Raw genomic sequence first — 19,050 nt, forward strand, 5'->3', positions numbered from 1 at the left:
AATTTGGCCCCAAATTAATAAGTTATTAGAAAATCATGTAGGACTCTCATATGACACCATACTATTTGGCACTGCAATGAGAACTCAGAGTCCGATCTCAGCAAATAATAATAAGCTGCTATTAATATTGACAGGAGTCGCCATGCAACAAATAACTCAAAATTGGAAGGACTATACCAAATTAAATTATACATTCTGATGGAAATCTGTCTGTCATATATACAAAATGGAAAAAGTAACAGCGTTACAACAAGGGAATCTTCATAATTTTAAGAAAATATGGCAACCATTGACTAATTATTCTACTGATCAGATTTCTTAGCACATTGGTAGTAGATATATAGGATTGGGGAGGGATTTGTATAATTTTTTGAAATAAGAATTGAAAAAAGGGGAGGGATTTATTATTTATGATATGATGCATTGATTGTAATTACAAATGTTATGTAATAATTAATTATATTATATGTGAATTAATTGCTGTAAGAATGGAAAATTAATAAATTAAAAATTAAAAAAAAAAGAAATTGACAGGGATAATTTGCAACCTTTACCTCTACTCTCCCCTTAAACACTCCTGGCTTTCTTTCACCTTTGTTAAAACCTCTCTATTGGGATTCTCTAAGGGCTCCTTTTATCAAGCCATGTAATAGCGCGCGTTAAACCGCCAGCTGCGCTAGCCGCTAACGCCTGCCTTGAGCAGGCGGTAGATTTTTGGCCAGGTGGGGGTTAGCGCATGATTAAAAGTCGGGCGTACTAACCCCGCTAGCGTGGCTTGATAAAAGGAGCCCTAAATGTCCTGATTTGATAGTATCTAGAGAATGACATGGTGGCTAGCCGCGGGTAACCCGTCAAAACGGTGAAAAAAATAGTGGCCTCTGCGGGGACAAGGCCATTCACCGCCCTGTGGAGCGGTGAATGGACTTGTCTCCGCAGTGAGGCAATCAAGGATTGCGCGGTCCCCACCCGGCCATCTCCCTCCCTCCACCTCACCTTTGAATTGAAGAGCACTGTTCCTCAATCGCCGGTCAGCGCAAAAATAAAAAAAAGCTTCTCCTTTTCCCCTACTCTCAGTTGCTAAAGCCAACAGGAAGTCTTTCTGACGTCAATTCTGACATCGGAGAGGACGTTCTGGGCCAGCCAATCGCTGCCTGGCTGGCCCAGAACGTCCTCTCCGACTTCAGAATTGAGTCGGAAAGAAGACTTCCGGCTTTTTAGCAGCTGCAGCATGGCGGTAAGAGAAGGGGAAAAGGAGGGAGGCTTTTTTTTTTTTTGAGCAGCAGGGAAGCAGCAGGCTGGCTTTGGCTAGGGAGGGAGAAAGGTAGACAGGCAGGCAGGCTTCGGGGGTGGGACAATGTGTGGAAGGCAGTGAGAGGGACATGGGAAGGAGGCACTAGGGGCACTAAAGACAGGAAGGGGCACTAAGGACATGGGAAGGAGGCACTGGGGGCACTAAAGACAGAAAGGGGCACTAAGGACATGGGAAGGAGGTACTGGGGCACTAAAGACATGTGAAGGAAGCACTGGGGGCACTAAAGACAGGAAGTGGCACTAAGGACATGGGAAGGAGGCACTGGGGCACTAAAGACATGGGAAGGATGCACTGGGGGCACTAAAGACAGGAAGGAGCACTAAGGACATGGGAAGGAGGCACTGGGGCACTAAAGACAGGAAGGGCACTAAGGATATGGGAAGGAGGCACTGGGGGCACTAAAGACATGGGAAGGAGGCACCGGGGGCACTAAGGACATAGGAAGGAAAGAGGGAGGGAATTGAAAAGGAAAATTCTTGGGCCTGAGTGCAGAAAGAAAGAAATAAAGAAAGGATACACAGACAGAAGGAAACGCAACCAGAGACTCATGAAATCAATCACCAGACAGCAAAGGTAGGAAAAATGATTTTATTTTCAATTTAGTGATCAAAATGTGTCAGTTTTGAGAATTTATAACTGCTGTCTATATTTTGCACTATATTTGTCTATTTTTCTATAGTTACTGAGGTGAGTGAGCTTGCGGAGATGGGGCAGAAACAGGGTTTTAAAACTTTAGTCCTAGTAGTTTGCCGGTCCACAAAATAATTCTTTTATTTCTGCCGGTCCACGGGTGTAAAAAGGTTGAAAAACACTGATGTAGAGTATGCCGGCTTTCTTTTTTGCCTAGCCGCACGCGCGGCTGCTCAAGTTGATCAATCTTCTCCTCTCTTGCAACTTCCTGTTTCCGGTTGCGTCAGAGGAGAATATTGAACAAATGAGCAGCCACGCATGTGGCTGGGTGAAAAAGATAGCCGGCATACTCTACAATACATCTAAGGTGAGGTGGAGGGAGGGAGATGGCGGTACGCTGCAATCTGTCGGGTGTCTGCTGTTTTTGTATCACTGCCTGCTTGCTCTCAGATCACTGCCTGCTTGCTCTCATGTTCCAGATCCTCCTGCATTTTTAGTGTGTACAATTGACCTGATTCGAGCTATATGGGGACAAGTCATTGAAAGGGAGGACAAGTCAATTGATTTATTTTATGTTCTGTTTTTACTACAGGGCAGAGACACTGAAACAGATTCTCAGTGCAGTAGTAGTAGTGGCAGGACTCTCTTCTGTCTTCATGGTGTTTCGCAGTACTGAGGCTTATATGGATGCTGCGGGGACGGTAACGGGGCGGTGAATGGGATGGCAGTGGCGGTGACAGTGACGGGGCGGTGCAGAGGATGGTGGGCCGGGGACGGTGCAGTGACGGGGATAGATTTTTTCACCGTGTCATTCTCTAATAGTATCCTTCCAAGACACATTGACAGCCAAGATCTTTAAGGCATTCGCACTCTATGTTATACAAGAAAGCCTATAAAATGAAATGAGACAGCCATAATTTGGGACAATTTTATTCTATAAACTAAATGACACTGGAAAATATATTTTCAACTTACACAGAAAAACGATGGTGTACTATTCACAATGGCATTTCACTAGAAAGTATAATGTTGCCATGTGACCAAAACCTATGCAAATTAAATTTACATATTATTTGAATCAACAATACTGCTTTACCAGATACAATCATTTCAGACTATGTACTAAATAAAACCAATGATTTGAACGCATATACTAGTGTTTGAAGAAAAAAAAACCCCAACATTCACTATTTGAAATAATGATCAGGCATTCAAAGTGTGATGTCAATGTTAAAGAAGAACTGCTTCCCAGCCTCCTGTGATTTATCTTTAATGCAAAATGATAGTTTTATTTGTAATGCTACAACAGACCATGTAGCAAAAACAAATTTTATGTATTCAGCAACACTCTATGCTAAACTGTTGTTACTTTATTAACATAAAGATATTTACAAGTTATACATTCCACATCTGCCTGCCTATAATAAAGAAAGATGCATCCTGAAATACAAATTACTGCTATGTTCAGACTTCTCCAGTGGAAGACACCCATCCTGCTTCTACTTTAGCCTATGGGGTTAAAGATAGAGCAAGAGGATGCAATAGCAAATAACCTGTCATTTAACACAACACAGTTTAAGGTTATTTGGAAAAATACAGATATAGCTCTCAGTTGCAATGCATCACAAAAAGATTTTGCCTGTTGCTGGCAATCATGCAGGGGCTTTGTATTCAGGTCCACCAACAGAACAGATAATCAGGATACCATTAATGAATATACATGAAAGCTTTGCATGCCTTCTACCTTCATTGTATACAAACCCTTCTCATACATATTCATTACGTATATCTTCATAAACTGACCTTGAAGACTGGGAATTAATACCACCAACATAGGGGAGTGAATCTACAGGGTACACAGTCAAGAGTACTCCTGGACACTAAATTTATGCAGCTAAAAGTAGCAGCATACAGGCCTGCAAGATAATGCACTACCAACCTTCCCTGATGCAGCCAAAATTTTTCACAAGGGATTAAACAAACTCATTTTGGGGGGAGAGGAAAGGGCTCAACTGCTTTATGCAAAATTCATTAGTATGTTTGAAAACATTGTAGAAAACACTTCACAACACAAACTTATGCTGCATTTGTCTATGAAACTGTATTGTCAAAGAGCATAGGTGCTCCTAGGAATATCAATAGGACATAAAACTGACTTAACTGTTGTCTGGAGGAAGCCTCATTCAGCAAAGGAAAACACCACATATATATTTAAAAATACCAAAAACAAAGTAAAGAACACAGACTGCACAAGGCCATACTAGCCATTGAGTCTATTCCACTCAACATCCAACATTTCTATGCTTTCATCATAAGTCTTCTGCTGTTGGTGATGTGCCTGTACATTTTGACTGAGCCACACATACTTGCTCAAGTCACATACATTACTCTAGTGTCAGAACTGGGCCTGCCCAGCTCATGAGGTAAAACCTCTTCAAAGATCTGCCACTTATTAAACACCTGGCATTATCTTCTTATAAAAGTCTGTAAGTTTTCCAATGACATACAAATAACGTAGTTTGATGTCTGCTGTAAACAGTTCTCTTAGTGCACTAACAGGTAAATGGCACAGCAAACTACCATTTCTTCAATATAGAAAGAGAGAGAACCAAGTACCCTCTTAGTCAAAATACTTCTGTTTTCAGCACACTTCTTTAATATTTATTGATTCCAAAGATGCGGACACCATGCAACTGTGGTAATTTTGGGATGAGCACACTCAGAAGAGAAGGTGTATTGATGAAGCAGTGTGTTGGATCATACTTCGTATAGAAACTAGCCAGGAAATACCTGTTAAGAGTCAAGGAACAAAAACACAAATAAGAGGGTATATAGATTTTTGGGGAAAAGAAAAAACACAAATAAGAGGGTATATGGATTTTTGGGGAAAAGAAGTAAATTCAATTCCAAATATCATAGCTTTATTAACTCCTTTCTTTTAAATCCCACTGTAGAGAAGCTGGACTAGCAATTAGAAGTTGAATCTTACTTTCCCAACTCTTAGTCATTAATCTACTTCTGTCACTGACATGCTGTGATTTGAGGTATACCATCCTTACCTGTTATTGAATCAGAAACTCTATTTAGAATGAAAACCAAAGCTACTTATCTGTAGCAATCGTTCTCTTAGGAGAGAAGGATGAATATTCTCATTCTTGAGCCTCATCATCTGACAGTTTGCATAAGAAAAATCTCCAGCAACTATTCTAGAAGCTTTGGAAGTGAATCATTGCACATGTGCACATCTTCCTGCCTATTGCTGTTACAGATCAATCTAGTATAATAGCTGATAGAATTCAACTTCATGGGGAAATGTGTAAGACTATTTTGAAATACTGCCTTTTTGTGGTACAACCAAAGTAACATAGTAAATTATGGCACATTAATTCTTGAGGTAACAAACCAGTAATTACGAAGGGTACTGAAAAGTTCTGTCCAATCAACCAACTTCCTAAATTCAGAGCATTGTTTTGTCACTGAAGCAGAAAAGTGTTATCTTGTTACCTGTATTTTTCGCTCCATAAGACGTTCCCTGTCCCCCCTCCCTGCCAAGCTCTGTACCCTGTCCCCCTTCAGATGGTCTAGTGGTAGGCAGGGACAGGGCAGGCAGGCAGGGCCCCCCACCCTGATGCAAGCAAGCAGGCAGGCAGGGCCCCCCAAAAGTGTATAATCTTTCTTCTCTTCTTCACTATCCTTGTTTACCATTTCCTTGCCTTCCATTAAGTATCACATCTCTGTATCTTTATTCCTCCCCTTTCCAGCATTATTCCATGTCCCTGTCCCTATGCTCCCTCATCCTTCAGCATTTCTTTGCTCTGTTTCTTTCCCATCCCATGTTAAGCTTCATTTCCTTCCTCCTGTACTCCTCACCCCCACCCCGAGGCAGGCAGACAGGGCCCCCCCCCCTGTACCCCCTCCGAGCTCTCCCCCGTACCCTATAGTTCCTCCAGCACAGCTTGACGGGCCCGTTCCTCCATGTCCCACCCGAACGTGAAGGGAGTCAGAGGAGCAGCGGTGGAGGCAGCTGAGGCCCGGATGTGCCGCCCAGCACTGCCTTGGGAGAAGGGAGGGAGGCGAGTGGGAGGCCAGAACCAGCCGCCGCCGCTGCTGTTAACGTAGCCGCTCGCTCTCGTCAAGGCCGCGTCGCCATGCCGACTCCCAGCGGATGCCGGTTCTGATGGCTGTTGCTTGCGCTGGCCCGCGAGGAGTGTGTGGGAAGCAGGACTTGCTGTCTCCAGCAGCAGAGAGACGCACAAGGCTGCCTGCCTGGTCCAGCAAAATCGGAAGCGGCGTGGAACTAGGCAGGCAGCCTTGTGCGCTGCTCTGCTGCTACAGACGGGAAGAGGAGGCAGCCACATCAGCCAACCAGGCAGGCAGCCTTGTGCGCTGCTCTGCTGCTAGAGAGGCAGCCGTGTCCAGCAAGGGAGGGCACCAAAATTAAAATAAGGTAATCAAGGGGGGGGGAGGTTGGTGTATTCACTCCATAGGACACACCCTTTTTTCCACCCACTTTTTTGGGTGGAAAAAGTGCATCTTATGGAGCGAAAAATACGGTAAGTGCCAATTTGCAGAAACAAAATTCTAATTTTTGACATTGTTTTAGATCATTGATTGAAGCATATTAATGTCACTCTCTTCTTGGATGGGCTGAGAACTTTTCAGCACCCCTCATATTTGTTTTACTTGCAAAATTCCAGTATGTCTTCTCCTTCCCCCCCCCCCCCCCCCCAAGATAGGTAAGACTTGTACTCAGGTGATTTGAATGTGGTATAAAATACATATAATTGCTCTTGATCCTTTTTTGCCACATAGGGGACAGAGATCATAGAAGACTGTCCGGCATTGGCTATACCACCCCACTGCTGGAGTCGCCATCAAAGCTAACTCCAGGATGCTCCCCCAATCTGTCATGCCACACACTGGACACAGACCACAGAAGTCTGTCTGGCATCGTCTTCACTTCCCTGCTGTTAGGCTTCCATTTAAGCACTATTCCTGTGCATCATAAATGAAGTTCTAATTTTTGATCTGTCAAGTTTTGTGTCGATACTATTCTCTCTCTATTTAGGGATCATTTGTGTTTTTGAACTGTCACTGTTTTTACCTCCACCACCTCTATAGGGAAGGCATTCCAGGCATCCACCACCCCTCTCAGTGAAGAAGTATCTCCTGATGTTACTCCTAAGTCTACCACCCTGCAACCTCATATAATGTCCTCTAGTTTTCAACTTTATCTCTGAAATAAATTTGTTTGTAGATTAATACCCTTCAAGTATTTAAACATCTGTATCATATCTCCTCTATCCCTTCTTTCATCCAGGGTATATGTATTCAGGTATTCTCATGCATCTTGTACAATCCTGATATCATTTTCTTAGCCTTCCCCTGGACCAGTTCAAGTCTTCTTAAATCCTCAGCAAGGTACGGCCTCAAGAACTGAACACAATATTCCAAATGGGGCCTCACCAATGACTTGTATAGGGGCATCAACACTTCTCTTTTTCTGCTGGTGATTCCTCTCTATTTAGTATAGCATCCTTCTGGCTATGGCCATTGGCTTATCACATTGTATCTACAAGTCCATGGGGGCTTCGCTAGCTCCTTCTTTAGCTACACTGTTCATGGCAGCCCTTGAAGAAGCTCATATATACAGAGCAGAGATGTTCCAGCATGTGGTCATCTGGAAAAGATTTCTAGATGACATTTTCTGCATTTGGTCCTCCACTTTGGAGGAACTACACAAATTTGTGGAGTGGTTGAATCAAATTGATACGAATATAACGTACACTGCATCTATTCAACATCAAGACATTGTGTTCCTTGATATAAAAATGATGAAACATCATGGGAAACTACTTACTACCATCTACCGAAAAGTAACGGATAGAAATAGTTTTTTATGTTACCACAGTTTCCATCCTAGTGGACTTAAAAGGAGTTTATCCATCAGTCAATTCCTTCGTTTGAGAAGGATTTGCTATTCCTTGGATGAATTTCGTGTCCAGGCTAAGGATATGAAAAGACGATTTTATCAGCGAGGATATTCTCGTGAAGTTGTGCAGAAAGCTTATATGAAGGCCAAATATGCAGAGAGAGAGATCTGTTACTGTACAGTATGACCATGAGAACAGAACTATGGAAACTGTAACCTTTATCGAACAATACTCCACCCACGCTCACAGAATAACTCAAATTGTTCTAAAGCAGTAACTTGTAGCCCGGGGCCACATGCGGCCCGCCAAGTACTATTTTTGAGGCCCTCGGTATGTTTATCATAATCGCAAAAGTAAAATAAAACAGTTTCTTGATCATGTTTCTTTAGCAATAGATTACAATATTATTTAAAAGGAAAGATTTATAAACTATAAAAAGGTTTTACTCATGCAAAATTGTCATTTATTTAATAAGACATTAACTATTTTTTTCTGAGGCCCTCCAAGCACCTACAAATCTAAAATGTGGCCCTGCGAAAGGTTTGAGTTTGAGACCACTGTTCTAAAAGCATTGGCATATAGCTAAACTTGCCAATCCAACAATAGGCAATAGCCCGATTTGTTCATATATAGGTAAAAATATGAACCATAGTATTTTGAGAGAAGTAACACCACACATTCAGGGCTGTCACCTGCCATATGGCCAGTGTCAATGGTGTCCTTTCATCCTGGCAGATGAGTTTTGGATCCATCTGAGCACTGGTAAATTATACTTTGCCAGACATCAAGCAAACTGTAATTCTGATCATGTTATATATTTGATCCAATGCCCCTGTCCTAAACTGTATGTGGGACGAACGACCCAAGCGATAAAAATTAGGTTAACAGAACATAAATCTAGAGTTCACACTCAAAATGAAGTTTCACTTTTGGTCCGTCATTGGAAATTATGTGGACATAAATTACCTAATTTAAAATGGAGAGTTCTAGATGTCATTACTGTAGGGTGGGAGGGAGGTAATATAGAACGCATGTTAAACCTTAGAGAATTGAGGTGGATGTTTGAGCTTCAAACGATGTCCCCAAATGGTCTGAATGAAACATCTGACTGAATGGCTCAAGTTGACATATAATCTCTCCTGGGTATTTGGGAAAGAAAATGTTTCCCTTTAATTATGTACGTAGTAGCTGGGAGCCTGGCGCTCCGGCAACGTCATAATGGGAGTATCTACTTTAGGGCTTTGAAAGAACGCTGCAGCCATCTTTCATCGTCAGCAGCAGAATAAAATAGGCAAAGAAACTTAAGGTAAGATACCTTGTGATAAATATATTGGTTTGGGGTCTACTATAAAGATGCAAATAATGCTTATTGGAATGAGATGATGATGCATAAATTATATGTTTGTTGTTTTCTTTTTGGCAGTTCCCCCGTCCTTGATAAAGTCATGCGAAATGTGTCGGCAAGGGGACTAACCTGCTAAAAAGTGTCATTTTTAATCCCTGATGGTCCAACAGTGTTCGGGGCAGGAGCGATCTTTCCATGCCCTGCCCTGTGCTAAGCCTCTCAATCCCCAGTTCCCATTTCGAGCCCAGCAGCACACCTGACAAGGCTGAGCTTTTCGTGCTTCCTGCTCAGCCCTGTTGGGTGCACCGCATGGGAACCAGGGACAGAGAGGCTCAGCACAGGGCAGGGCACAGAAAGATCACTTCTGCCCCGTACACTGCTGGACCACCAGGGATTAAAAACGATGCAAAAGGTAAGCATGTAGGGGTGGGTTTTTTTTTTAAAGTTAGTCAGCCGGGACAGGAGGCATCCTTCCCGTCCTAGCCTACCATTCGACCACCAGAAGGGGTACAGGGTAGGAAGGTGAGACAGGGTGCAAAACCTGGCATGGAGTGAGGGGGGCTGGGTACAGAGCATGTCAAGGAGTGAGGGGGGCTGGGTGCAGAGCCTGGCAGGAGAGGGCATGAGGGAGGGGACACTTGCTTCAGATCTTGGCAGGGCATGGCATTTGAATATTAAGCCCCTGTCTTATATTCGAGTCAACCATTTTTCCTCTTTTTGGGGGGGAACAATGGGGGTCTCGACTGAGTATATATGGTAAATGATAATTTTTCTCAATGGAGGAGAGTATACAATGGAGTGCCACAGGGATCTGTACTGGGACCGAAGCTATTTAACTTATTTATAAATGATCTGGAAATAGGAATGACAAGTGAGGTGATTAAATTTGCAGATGACAAAGTTGTTAAAACGCATGCAGATTGTGAAAAATTGCAGGCAGACCTTAAGAAATTGGAAGACTGGGCACCCAAGTGGCAGATCAAATTAATGTGGACAAATGCAAAGTGATGCACATTGAGAAGAATAACCCAAATCATAGTTAACAAATGCTAGGATCCACCTTGGTAGTTAGTGCCCAAGAAAAAGATCTGGGTGTCACTGTAGACAATATGATGAAGCCTTCCGCTCAATGAGTGCCAGCTGCCAAAAAAGCAAACAAGATGCTAGGAATTAAAAAGGGGTTGGTTAACAAGACTAAGAATGTTATAATGCCTCTATACTGCTCCATAATGCGACCTCACCTAAAATATTGTGTTCAAGCTGGTCTCCTTATCTCAAGAAAGATATACAATCATGTGAAAAAATTAGGACACTCCATGAAATATTCAGTTCTTTCTTAAGAAATGTTCACATATCGATGCCAAATCTTTTTTTTATTTATTTACTTCTGGAAAAGAAAGTGATGTAGTTGCAGCTAAACAATAAAATTTTCCTTGATTTACTCATGAAACAAAAGATATCCACAAACAAAAGTATTCTAACTGAGGAATAAATTAGGATACCTTAACAGCTAGTGTTACCCCTTTGGCTGAAATAACTGCAGTGAGACGATTCTTGTAGCCATCTAACAGTCTTTGACATTGGTCTGAAGAAACTTTGGCCCACTACTCAATGCAAAATTATTTCGGCTGTGAGATATTTGAGGGGTTTCTTGCATGTACAGCCTGTTTCAAATCACTCCACAGCATATCAATGGGATTAAGATCAGGGCTTTGATTCGGCCACTCCAGGGCTCTCCATTTTTTAGTTTTCAGCCAATCCTTGGTGGATTTACTGGTATGTTTTGGGTCATTGTTCTGTTGCAGGGTCCAGTTCCACTTCAGCTTTAATTTTCTTGCAGATGGTCTCGCATGTTCCTCAAGCACCCTTTGACACATGGTAGAATTCATGGTGAGCTGGCCAGGTCCTGCTACAGCAAATCATTCCGAACCATGACACTTCTACCTCCATGCTTCACAGTTGGTACAAGGTTCTTTTCCTGGAAATCTGTATTTGGTGTACGCCAAACATATCCTCTTTTCTGGTGTCCAAATAATTCAATTTTAAACTCATCTGTCCATAGAACACTATTCTACAAGTCCTGGTGTTTGTCTACATTCTCTCTGGCAAACCTCAGTCTGGCTTTTATGTTTCTCTTAAGAAAAAAAGGTTTCCTCCTTGTACACCTCCCATGCAAGTCAAATTTGTGCAGTCTCTTTCTTATTGTAGAGGTATGCACTTTTACATCAATAGTAGCAAGAGCTTGCTGTAGGTCCCTTTTAGTATCGTGTGGTCTGCTCTGGGGGGTCAACTTGCTTGGATGGCCAGTCCTGGGCATGTTGGCATTTGTTTGGAAAATCCTCCACTTGTATACTATTTTCCAGACAGTGGAATGGCTAATGTCAAATTCTTTTGAGATCTTTTTAAATCCCTTACCAGACTTATAAGCTACTACAATTTTCTCTCTGAAAGCCTCAGACAGCTCTTTTGATATCACCATGGTGTTCACTCTCACGCAGCAGTCACGAGCACACCAAACTATCTGAGGTTTAAGTAGGGCAAACCTCCTTCAAAATGCTGAGTAACAATGTTCTAATCATGTGCACCTGATGTGATACACCCATGTATGATTTGAGCCACTTTAAGTGGGAGGATAGGTGGGGGTGTTCTAATTTATTCCTCAGTTAGAATACACATTTTTGTGAATATCTTTTGTTTCATGAGATAATAAAGGAAAATATTTGTTGTTTACCTGCAATTACATCACTTTCTTTTCCAGAGATAAATAAAAAAAGATATGACATCAATATGCGAACATTTCTTAAGAAAGAAATGAATATTTCTTGGTGTCCTAATTTTTTCACATGACTGTATAATCTTGGAATAAACATATGTGTGGTCACAAAAATATGCTACTTTTGTTTTATCCTATTTTTGTACCATTATGTAAACCATTTTGCTTGCCTTTTGGTACCTTTGCATCGTTCTAGCTTTCGCTGTTTGGCCACCTCAAGATCATCACATACAATCACACCCAAGTCCCGCTCTTCTGTCATGCACATAAGTTCTTCACTCCCTAAACAGTACCATTCCTTCAGGTTTTTGCAGCCCAAATGCATGACCTTACATTTCAGCTGCCAAATTTCAGACCATTCTTCAAGCTTCCCTAGGTCTTTCTCATGTTATTCACACTATACAAGGTGTCTACTCGATTGCAGATTTTGGTATCATCTGCAAAGAGGCTAATCTTACCCAATAAGCCTTCAGCAATATTGCTTATAAAAATGTTAAAAAGAACAGGCCCAAGAACAGAACCTTGAGGCACATCACTGGTAACATCCCTTTCCTCTGAATGATTTCCACTGACCACTACATTCTGTCGTCTTCCACTTAACCAGTTCCTGACCCAGCCTGTCACTTTGGGGCCCATCCCAAGAGAACTCAGTTTATTTAATAGACATGTGGAACACTTTCAAAGACTTTGCTAAAATCTAAATATACCACATCTAGTGCACTCCCTCTACCCAATTCTCTGGTCACCCAATCAAAGAAATTGATCAGATTTATCAAACAAGACCTACCTCTAGTGAATCCATGTTGCCTCTGGTCCTGTAATCCACCGGATTCCAGAAACTTCACCATTTTCTGTTTTAAAGGTGATTCCATTAATTTGCTTACCACAGAAGTCAGATTTACTGGCCTGTAATTCCCTACTTCTTCCTTACTTCCACTTTTGTGTAGAAGGACCACATTTGCCCTTTTCCAGTCCTCTGGTACCACTCCCGACACTAGAGAAGCATTGAAAAGGTCAGTCAGCTGAGCCACCAGAACTTCCCTAAGTTCCTTCAGCACCCTCGGATGTACACTGTCTGGTCCCATCACTTTGTCTACCTTTAATTTAGCTAGCTCCTCGCGAACACAACCCTTTGAAAATTGATCCGGGTGTACCACTCCACCATCCCTATTCGCATTTGTCTTCTCCGGTCCCGGATCTTCAGCAGTGAACATAGAACAGAAATATTGTTAAGTAATTCAGCCTTTTCTTTATCAGCTTCTACATATTCCTCCCCTTCACTTGAATCTCACAATGCTACTTTTGCACTTCTTCCTATCACTTATATATCTAAAAAATGTCTTGTCTCCCCGTTTTATCAGCCAGCTATTTTATCCTCCATTTATATCTTTGCTTTCCTGAATACTCGACAAGCCTCTCTTAACTTTTCCAGATATTTTTGCCAGTCTTCCTCTTTCTGCGATCTTTTTTAGTTTATGAAAGCTAACCTATTATTCCTTACCTTCTCAGCTACTACTTTTGAGAACCAAAGCAGCCTTCTTTTCCTCTTACTTTTACTTACTTGCCTCACAAAAAGATTTGTCGCCCTTACAATAACTCCTTTCAGTTTTGCCCACATCATTTCATTTTAACAAACCCATTCAAACATTGTGCACATTTAAACACTCATGCTCATGGATTCATGCTGTCCATACATTTTAAGCACCATTTTCAACTTTGCTTGTTCACTTGTGGCTGGTGATTGAGAGCGTCGTTCAAATAAACAGCAGCTGGTTCCTGAGGAAGGGGGTTTCTTTCCCCCGAAACGGAGCCCCATTGGACTAACTTCTTTTCTGTCTGGCACACTCTTCTACGGAGAAACTAAGTACTTCCAGTAGACACTTAGATTTTTTGCTCGCATCACTGATTCTGGATGCTGCCTTTTGTCCCCCTGGATGAGGGGTAGAGATAGCCTCAACAACAAAAATAAGTTCTTTGTGTGTGCATTATTTATTTTCTTTTTCGCTTTAACACCACTTTGTGTGTATTGGTTTATCACAAAAATTTACACGAAGGTTGCCCAGGGATGTTTCACAGATAACACCCATGTGGGTGTACACTTGTGACAGCTGGTGCATTAGGCTGTGTTTCCATTGCAGGCTGTGTAACTGAGGGCTCCCTTCCACTCCCATAATATTATTAAGATCTTGAGTTGTGGTTGCACATTGTTCGGGCTATTTCTCCCCCTTACCCTTTTGTTTCTTTGGGGAGTGGGGAGATTTTTCTCTTGTGTAGTCATACATTTTAAGTCACACAGATACGCACATCACTCATTTTATTTCATTTTTTATTTTGTCATTTGTTCATTCATCCATTCATTCATGAATTCATCCATTTATTCCAATTGTTTTTAGCTTTTTGTTTCATTATCCATCATTTTTTTTCACTCCTTATATTTATTGCGCAAATTATTCCAACCATTCACTATATTTTTTTGTATTTATTTTCTTGTCACCATTAGAACCCTGAGGAAGGCAAAATACTGCCGAAACATGACCCATGTAGGGTCCCGTGTTTATGGAATATTCTGTGACCTAAGAGCATATGGTGCTATTACTGTTATAATCTCTCCCCTCAGCCAACATCTCTCACTCCTGTTCTTCCCCCCCAGCCATCTCTCATTCCTGTTCAATAATTGTGCAGTTTTGAGCTTATGAGGATTTTCCTCCTGTGATACACATCACAATTAAGGTGGTTTTGAACACTATTTTGGTGAAGTTAATTGATGTATGGTACTGTTTTATTTAAACTTCACTGTTCCATATTTTGTGAGACCTTGTAACTGTACACAAAATTTAATGTGTTGATATTTCCACGACTTACAGAATTATTGGGGAGATAGTGAAAAATTTTCTTGATGAGGTGAACTGGACTCCATAGTCTAGCTGCTCCCAGTGTGTCAGCAGTCTGGCTTTACCCTGATCTGGAGTCTCGAAAGGAGTTCCTTTCACTGCATGCAAAAATACATACATTCCCTGCAAAACAAGCACTTCTTTATCTTTAGCCAGGCAAGTATGTATTTAAAAAAGCAAAAAAAAAAAAGCACATTAGATGTAGAGCAAATTTAGATGGTTATAGAAAGGACCTTTATTTAAAAATAAAGTTCAATATATAAATGAGTATTTCTACTACTTCCCATTCAGATTCATGTCAATTATCTACCCAGATTTTCAGTTTATTTCTTAATGCTTATTTTTACTTGTATTAAAAAACAGGTTTCAACAGATCAAAAAATTTACAAGCAGAATACTTGTATAATCCTGCATTTGAAAGTTAAGAGTATACAGTTTGGCAATTTTAAGACAAGCATTTACTAGATAAGGTATTTCTAGTAATTTAAAGGCTTTCTTCCAGGTTCTTGCATAATTTAAATCCAGAGTCTCTCCAGAACAAGTCTTCTCATACAGAGCACATTTTACAAAGCAGCGGTAGCAATTCTCCAATGGCAAATGCACCACAGCCCATTCAATTCCTATGGACTTTGATGCATTTGCCACTGGAGAATCACTACCGCTGCTTTGTAAAAAGGGCCCACAATGCATGAAGATTCATTTTAAAAGAAAATAACTTCATTAAAAGTATTGCTGCCAGAGAATATATAGCACAGCTCTTTAGAAGTATAAGTTTATGTGCAGAGTGGAGTAATTTCAAGAAATTATTGAAAATTCAACTATTTGTAACAGCATTTATGTAAAATATTTGGATGGTAGATAGACTTATTTTAAGGGAAGAAGTGTGTTATGTATGGTAAAATTTTAAAAGGTCTGTTTTATGTTATGTATATATGGAAACTGCCTTGGTTCTAGGCGGTGCATAAATTTTAAAAATAAATAAATTTCAATCAAACCTGTGCTGCTGCTGAAATTAAATTTTCTTAATATTATTATTACAGTGTACTTCTGTTAAGGAAACATGCTGGATCAGGCTGCTCAGTTAAGTAGCAAATCAAGAGCAATCCCCATATAAATGAACTGAAAGTGTACAACTACCCTCCATAACCAACCATAAAATTAGGCTGGGAGCTCTTATCAGAGTAGCCACAGCACTTCTCCTAAAAAAAGAACAAACAAACCTTTAAAAAACTACTACTCTTATTTGGTAGGTGACCCTGCAGAGTGCATCCCAAGATACACCATGAAGGGTCAGGTACTACCATTTTCTAATATAGCATCGATCCTATTTCTTTTGAGGTATAACTAGGTGGGGAGGGGGGAGGGGGAATCAAGCGGGACTCAGGGATCAGTCGAATGGGTGCTAAGTCACCAGGGAAAGGTTTTTATTTTAAACAGAGGAGGTGTTGCTAGACACCAGGAACATTTTTTAAATATGAGGAGAGAGAACACTTATTGGACTAGTCAGTTTGTTGGTGGATTGGGAAATTGCAGATGCTTTATTGACCTTAGGTGCTCCATGTTGTCTCAGATCTGTCAGCAGGCTTTTGGCATTGTGCCCCTACAGTAGGCAATGCACAGCTCTGCATTGCTATGGGATAATTAATAGGCTCTTTATAAGGGATTCTAATATGATGTTTGTTGATACTGTGGGAGTTAACATCAGCAGAGAAACCCTTTTTACATATATTTATTTAGTTTTCCTTATCATTCTCCCAAGGGAGCTCAGAATGTTTTATATGAATTTATTTAGATACAAATGCATTTTTCTCTGTCTGACCTGGTGGGCTTACAATCTTATCTAATGTACCTGGGGCTATAGGGGGATTAAGTAACTTGCCCAGGGTCAGAAGGAGCAGCGTGGGTTTGAACCCACAACCTCAGGATGCTGAGGCTGTAGCTTTAACCACTGTGCTACACTCAGAGCAGGCAGCCCAAAGAGCTTACATAACAAAGGTATTTTAAATATACTCTTTCAAGAAAGGATGTAACATTGAGTAATTATACAGACTAAGAAAACAGACACCCAAATACTCTCACTAAAGAAAATTAGAAAGAGTACAAAAACACAGAATGTCTGATTCATATCTATGATCACTTAAACAGTCAATATTGAGAGTTAAAGCACTTTAGCAACATATGTCTATACATACAGTATTTGGGTTTGTCATCATTTGGCCTGTCTACTCATTGAAGCTTCTCTAATGAAGAGTCTACTTACCAGATTGTGAATAACATTCGTTAAGGTCCATGCAACAGGCACACTGAAGAAAGGAATGCTGAGCAGAACAATATGAAGCATTCCAACACCAAGGGCATATGTCAGCCACATTCCACGACTGTTCATTACCCTGGTGTTAGGATTTACTTCACTGTGTGCAACACCCACATTCATTTTTATCCTAAAAGAAAGACAAGCTGAAAAGGAAAGCAGACATACATCAGTTCTATGGAAAATATATGAATATATAAAAGAGTAAAGGTAAGTATAAAAATATACTACAATCTAATAAATCAAACTTAATACTATTACTACTATTAATTATTTCTATAGCACTACCAGACGTATGCAGTTCTGTAAAAAGTCAAGAAGGAGATAGTCCCTGCTCCAAGGAGCTTACAATTTAAACAGACAATAATGACCAATAATGCACTTTTCAATTCACATAGAAAGCAGAACATAACTGCCTTATGTTTAGAAACTTCTTGCAGTGAAGTTCAGTCACCAAAGAGAATCATGGAACCCTTAAGACCAGGCAGACTAGAATATGGGTGCAATAAAAATCTAAACTAGGAAGAAGTTAGCACAGGAATACTAAAGTTCATGCAAGAAAACTGTGTTACAGTACCATAAGGTTCACAGATATTCAGAGTTATGTTCACTACCACAACTACAATGCAATACAACTTAAAGCGTCCTCAAACTTAAATTAATATAGCTCTATGACAAGAGAGAACCTGAACCAATCCTGGGTTTTAACCCACTACATCCATGGAAACGTAGAAAGAAGAGGGTAAAACCAAAGAAAACTGGTAAATCAGAACTACGATCTTCCTGCGTGCAATGGGCCAAAAATCCCCACCCACCGGTATGGATCATTCTAATCACCCCCTAACATTTAACAGCCTTTATCCCACATAATAGAGTCACAAAGACACTACTCTCCCTTTACTACTACTACTGCTGTACGCAGCACTGTACAATCACAAAGAAGACAGTTCCTACTCAGGGCTTAAGGAGCCGCCACCTAAACGGTGAGAGAATAAACAGGTGCACACAGAAAAGAGAAATGTGCGAGAACAAGTTTTCTTCCTACTACCCTCTAAGTAACAGATAGGGATGTGTTGTCGTCAAGCAGCCGGGGATCCATATTCAGCGGTTGTTTGGTTTTGAACCGCACAGTTCGCTCCCCCACCCAGCGCGAGAGGCAACTGAACAGGCCGATGCCCTTTCAGCCGCTCAGCAAGACAGCGTATACAGAAGAGCTGGGAGTCACGGCGCTGCTAAAGTGCGCAGCACAACACCGAAAAACAATCATCAGCTACTCACTATAGCCTTACCGGAACTGAAACAACTCCGCCGTTCGCCCTTTCCCCCAACCCGTACGTGCCCGCTCACAATTACAAAGAGTACTGTACTGTCTCTCTCCTCACGCGAGTACGCGCGCGCTCAGAACCCCAGACGCTACACCCGTCCACAGTACTACGCGCGCGCGGAGGTCTTCGGGCTATGAAGTCTACACGACCTCGCGCCACTTGGAGCGTCATAGTCTCGCGCAGCTCCGGTTCGCTCAGAGGCGCATAGAGCGTCAGTGATTGACCCAAGCGCTCTCCACTCCCAGAACTTGGGGGCGGGTTTCCGTCGTGCGGCTCTTGCGGACGTTCGTTGGCTGTCTTTCAGGTGGCAGGAGATTAGGCGCTTGTTCTCGACAGCGGGGGGGAGCTGTGCTTACTTCTCGTAGTCAGGTATTAGTGTGATTTTAGAGCAGATATGGGGGCTACTGAAGTGTTTAAGGTTGGGGCTCTGATTTGGGGTTTTAGGGTGTCTGTCATGAGAATGCATGAGCACTCCTGTTGAAAAAGGTATGATCTAAATTCAAAATAAAGATAAAATTACACCTGAAAAC

General features: G+C 41.4%; 2 protein-coding genes across 5 annotated transcripts in view; one reads left to right on the plus strand and one right to left on the minus strand.

The window, feature by feature from the left end:
- Positions 1 to 2,856: 2,856 nt before the first annotated feature.
- On the minus strand, positions 2,857 to 18,725 carry ORMDL1 (ORMDL sphingolipid biosynthesis regulator 1). 3 transcript variants are annotated; one of them, XM_033946620.1, is made up of 4 exons: positions 18,474 to 18,725; positions 17,145 to 17,341; positions 14,856 to 15,007; positions 2,857 to 4,732 (listed from the first exon to the last, which is right to left on the minus strand). In XM_033946620.1, the coding sequence occupies exons 2-4, from the start codon at positions 17,316 to 17,318 to the stop codon at positions 4,597 to 4,599; spliced, it is 462 nt and encodes a 153-aa protein (XP_033802511.1). In that variant the 5' UTR covers positions 17,319 to 17,341; positions 18,474 to 18,725; the 3' UTR covers positions 2,857 to 4,596. The 3 variants fall into 3 exon arrangements, with proteins under 3 accessions (XP_033802511.1, XP_033802509.1, XP_033802510.1); XM_033946618.1 differs by having other exon boundaries at positions 18,485 to 18,723; XM_033946619.1 differs by lacking the exon at positions 18,474 to 18,725 and adding an exon at positions 18,244 to 18,467.
- The window catches only part of PMS1 (PMS1 homolog 1, mismatch repair system component), a 131,234-nt gene continuing 130,896 nt past the window's right edge, over positions 18,713 to 19,050 (plus strand). The window contains exon 1 of one of the 2 annotated variants that reach the window (XM_033946607.1): positions 18,713 to 18,889. The gene's annotated coding sequence lies outside the window, so the exon portion shown is untranslated. Of the gene's footprint in view, positions 19,007 to 19,050 lie in introns of both variants that reach the window. The other variant, XM_033946608.1, reaches the window with a different exon arrangement.

Source organism: Geotrypetes seraphini, chromosome 5 (genome assembly GCF_902459505.1).
Source record: "Geotrypetes seraphini chromosome 5, aGeoSer1.1, whole genome shotgun sequence".
Classification (NCBI taxonomy): Eukaryota; Metazoa; Chordata; class Amphibia; order Gymnophiona; family Dermophiidae; genus Geotrypetes; species Geotrypetes seraphini.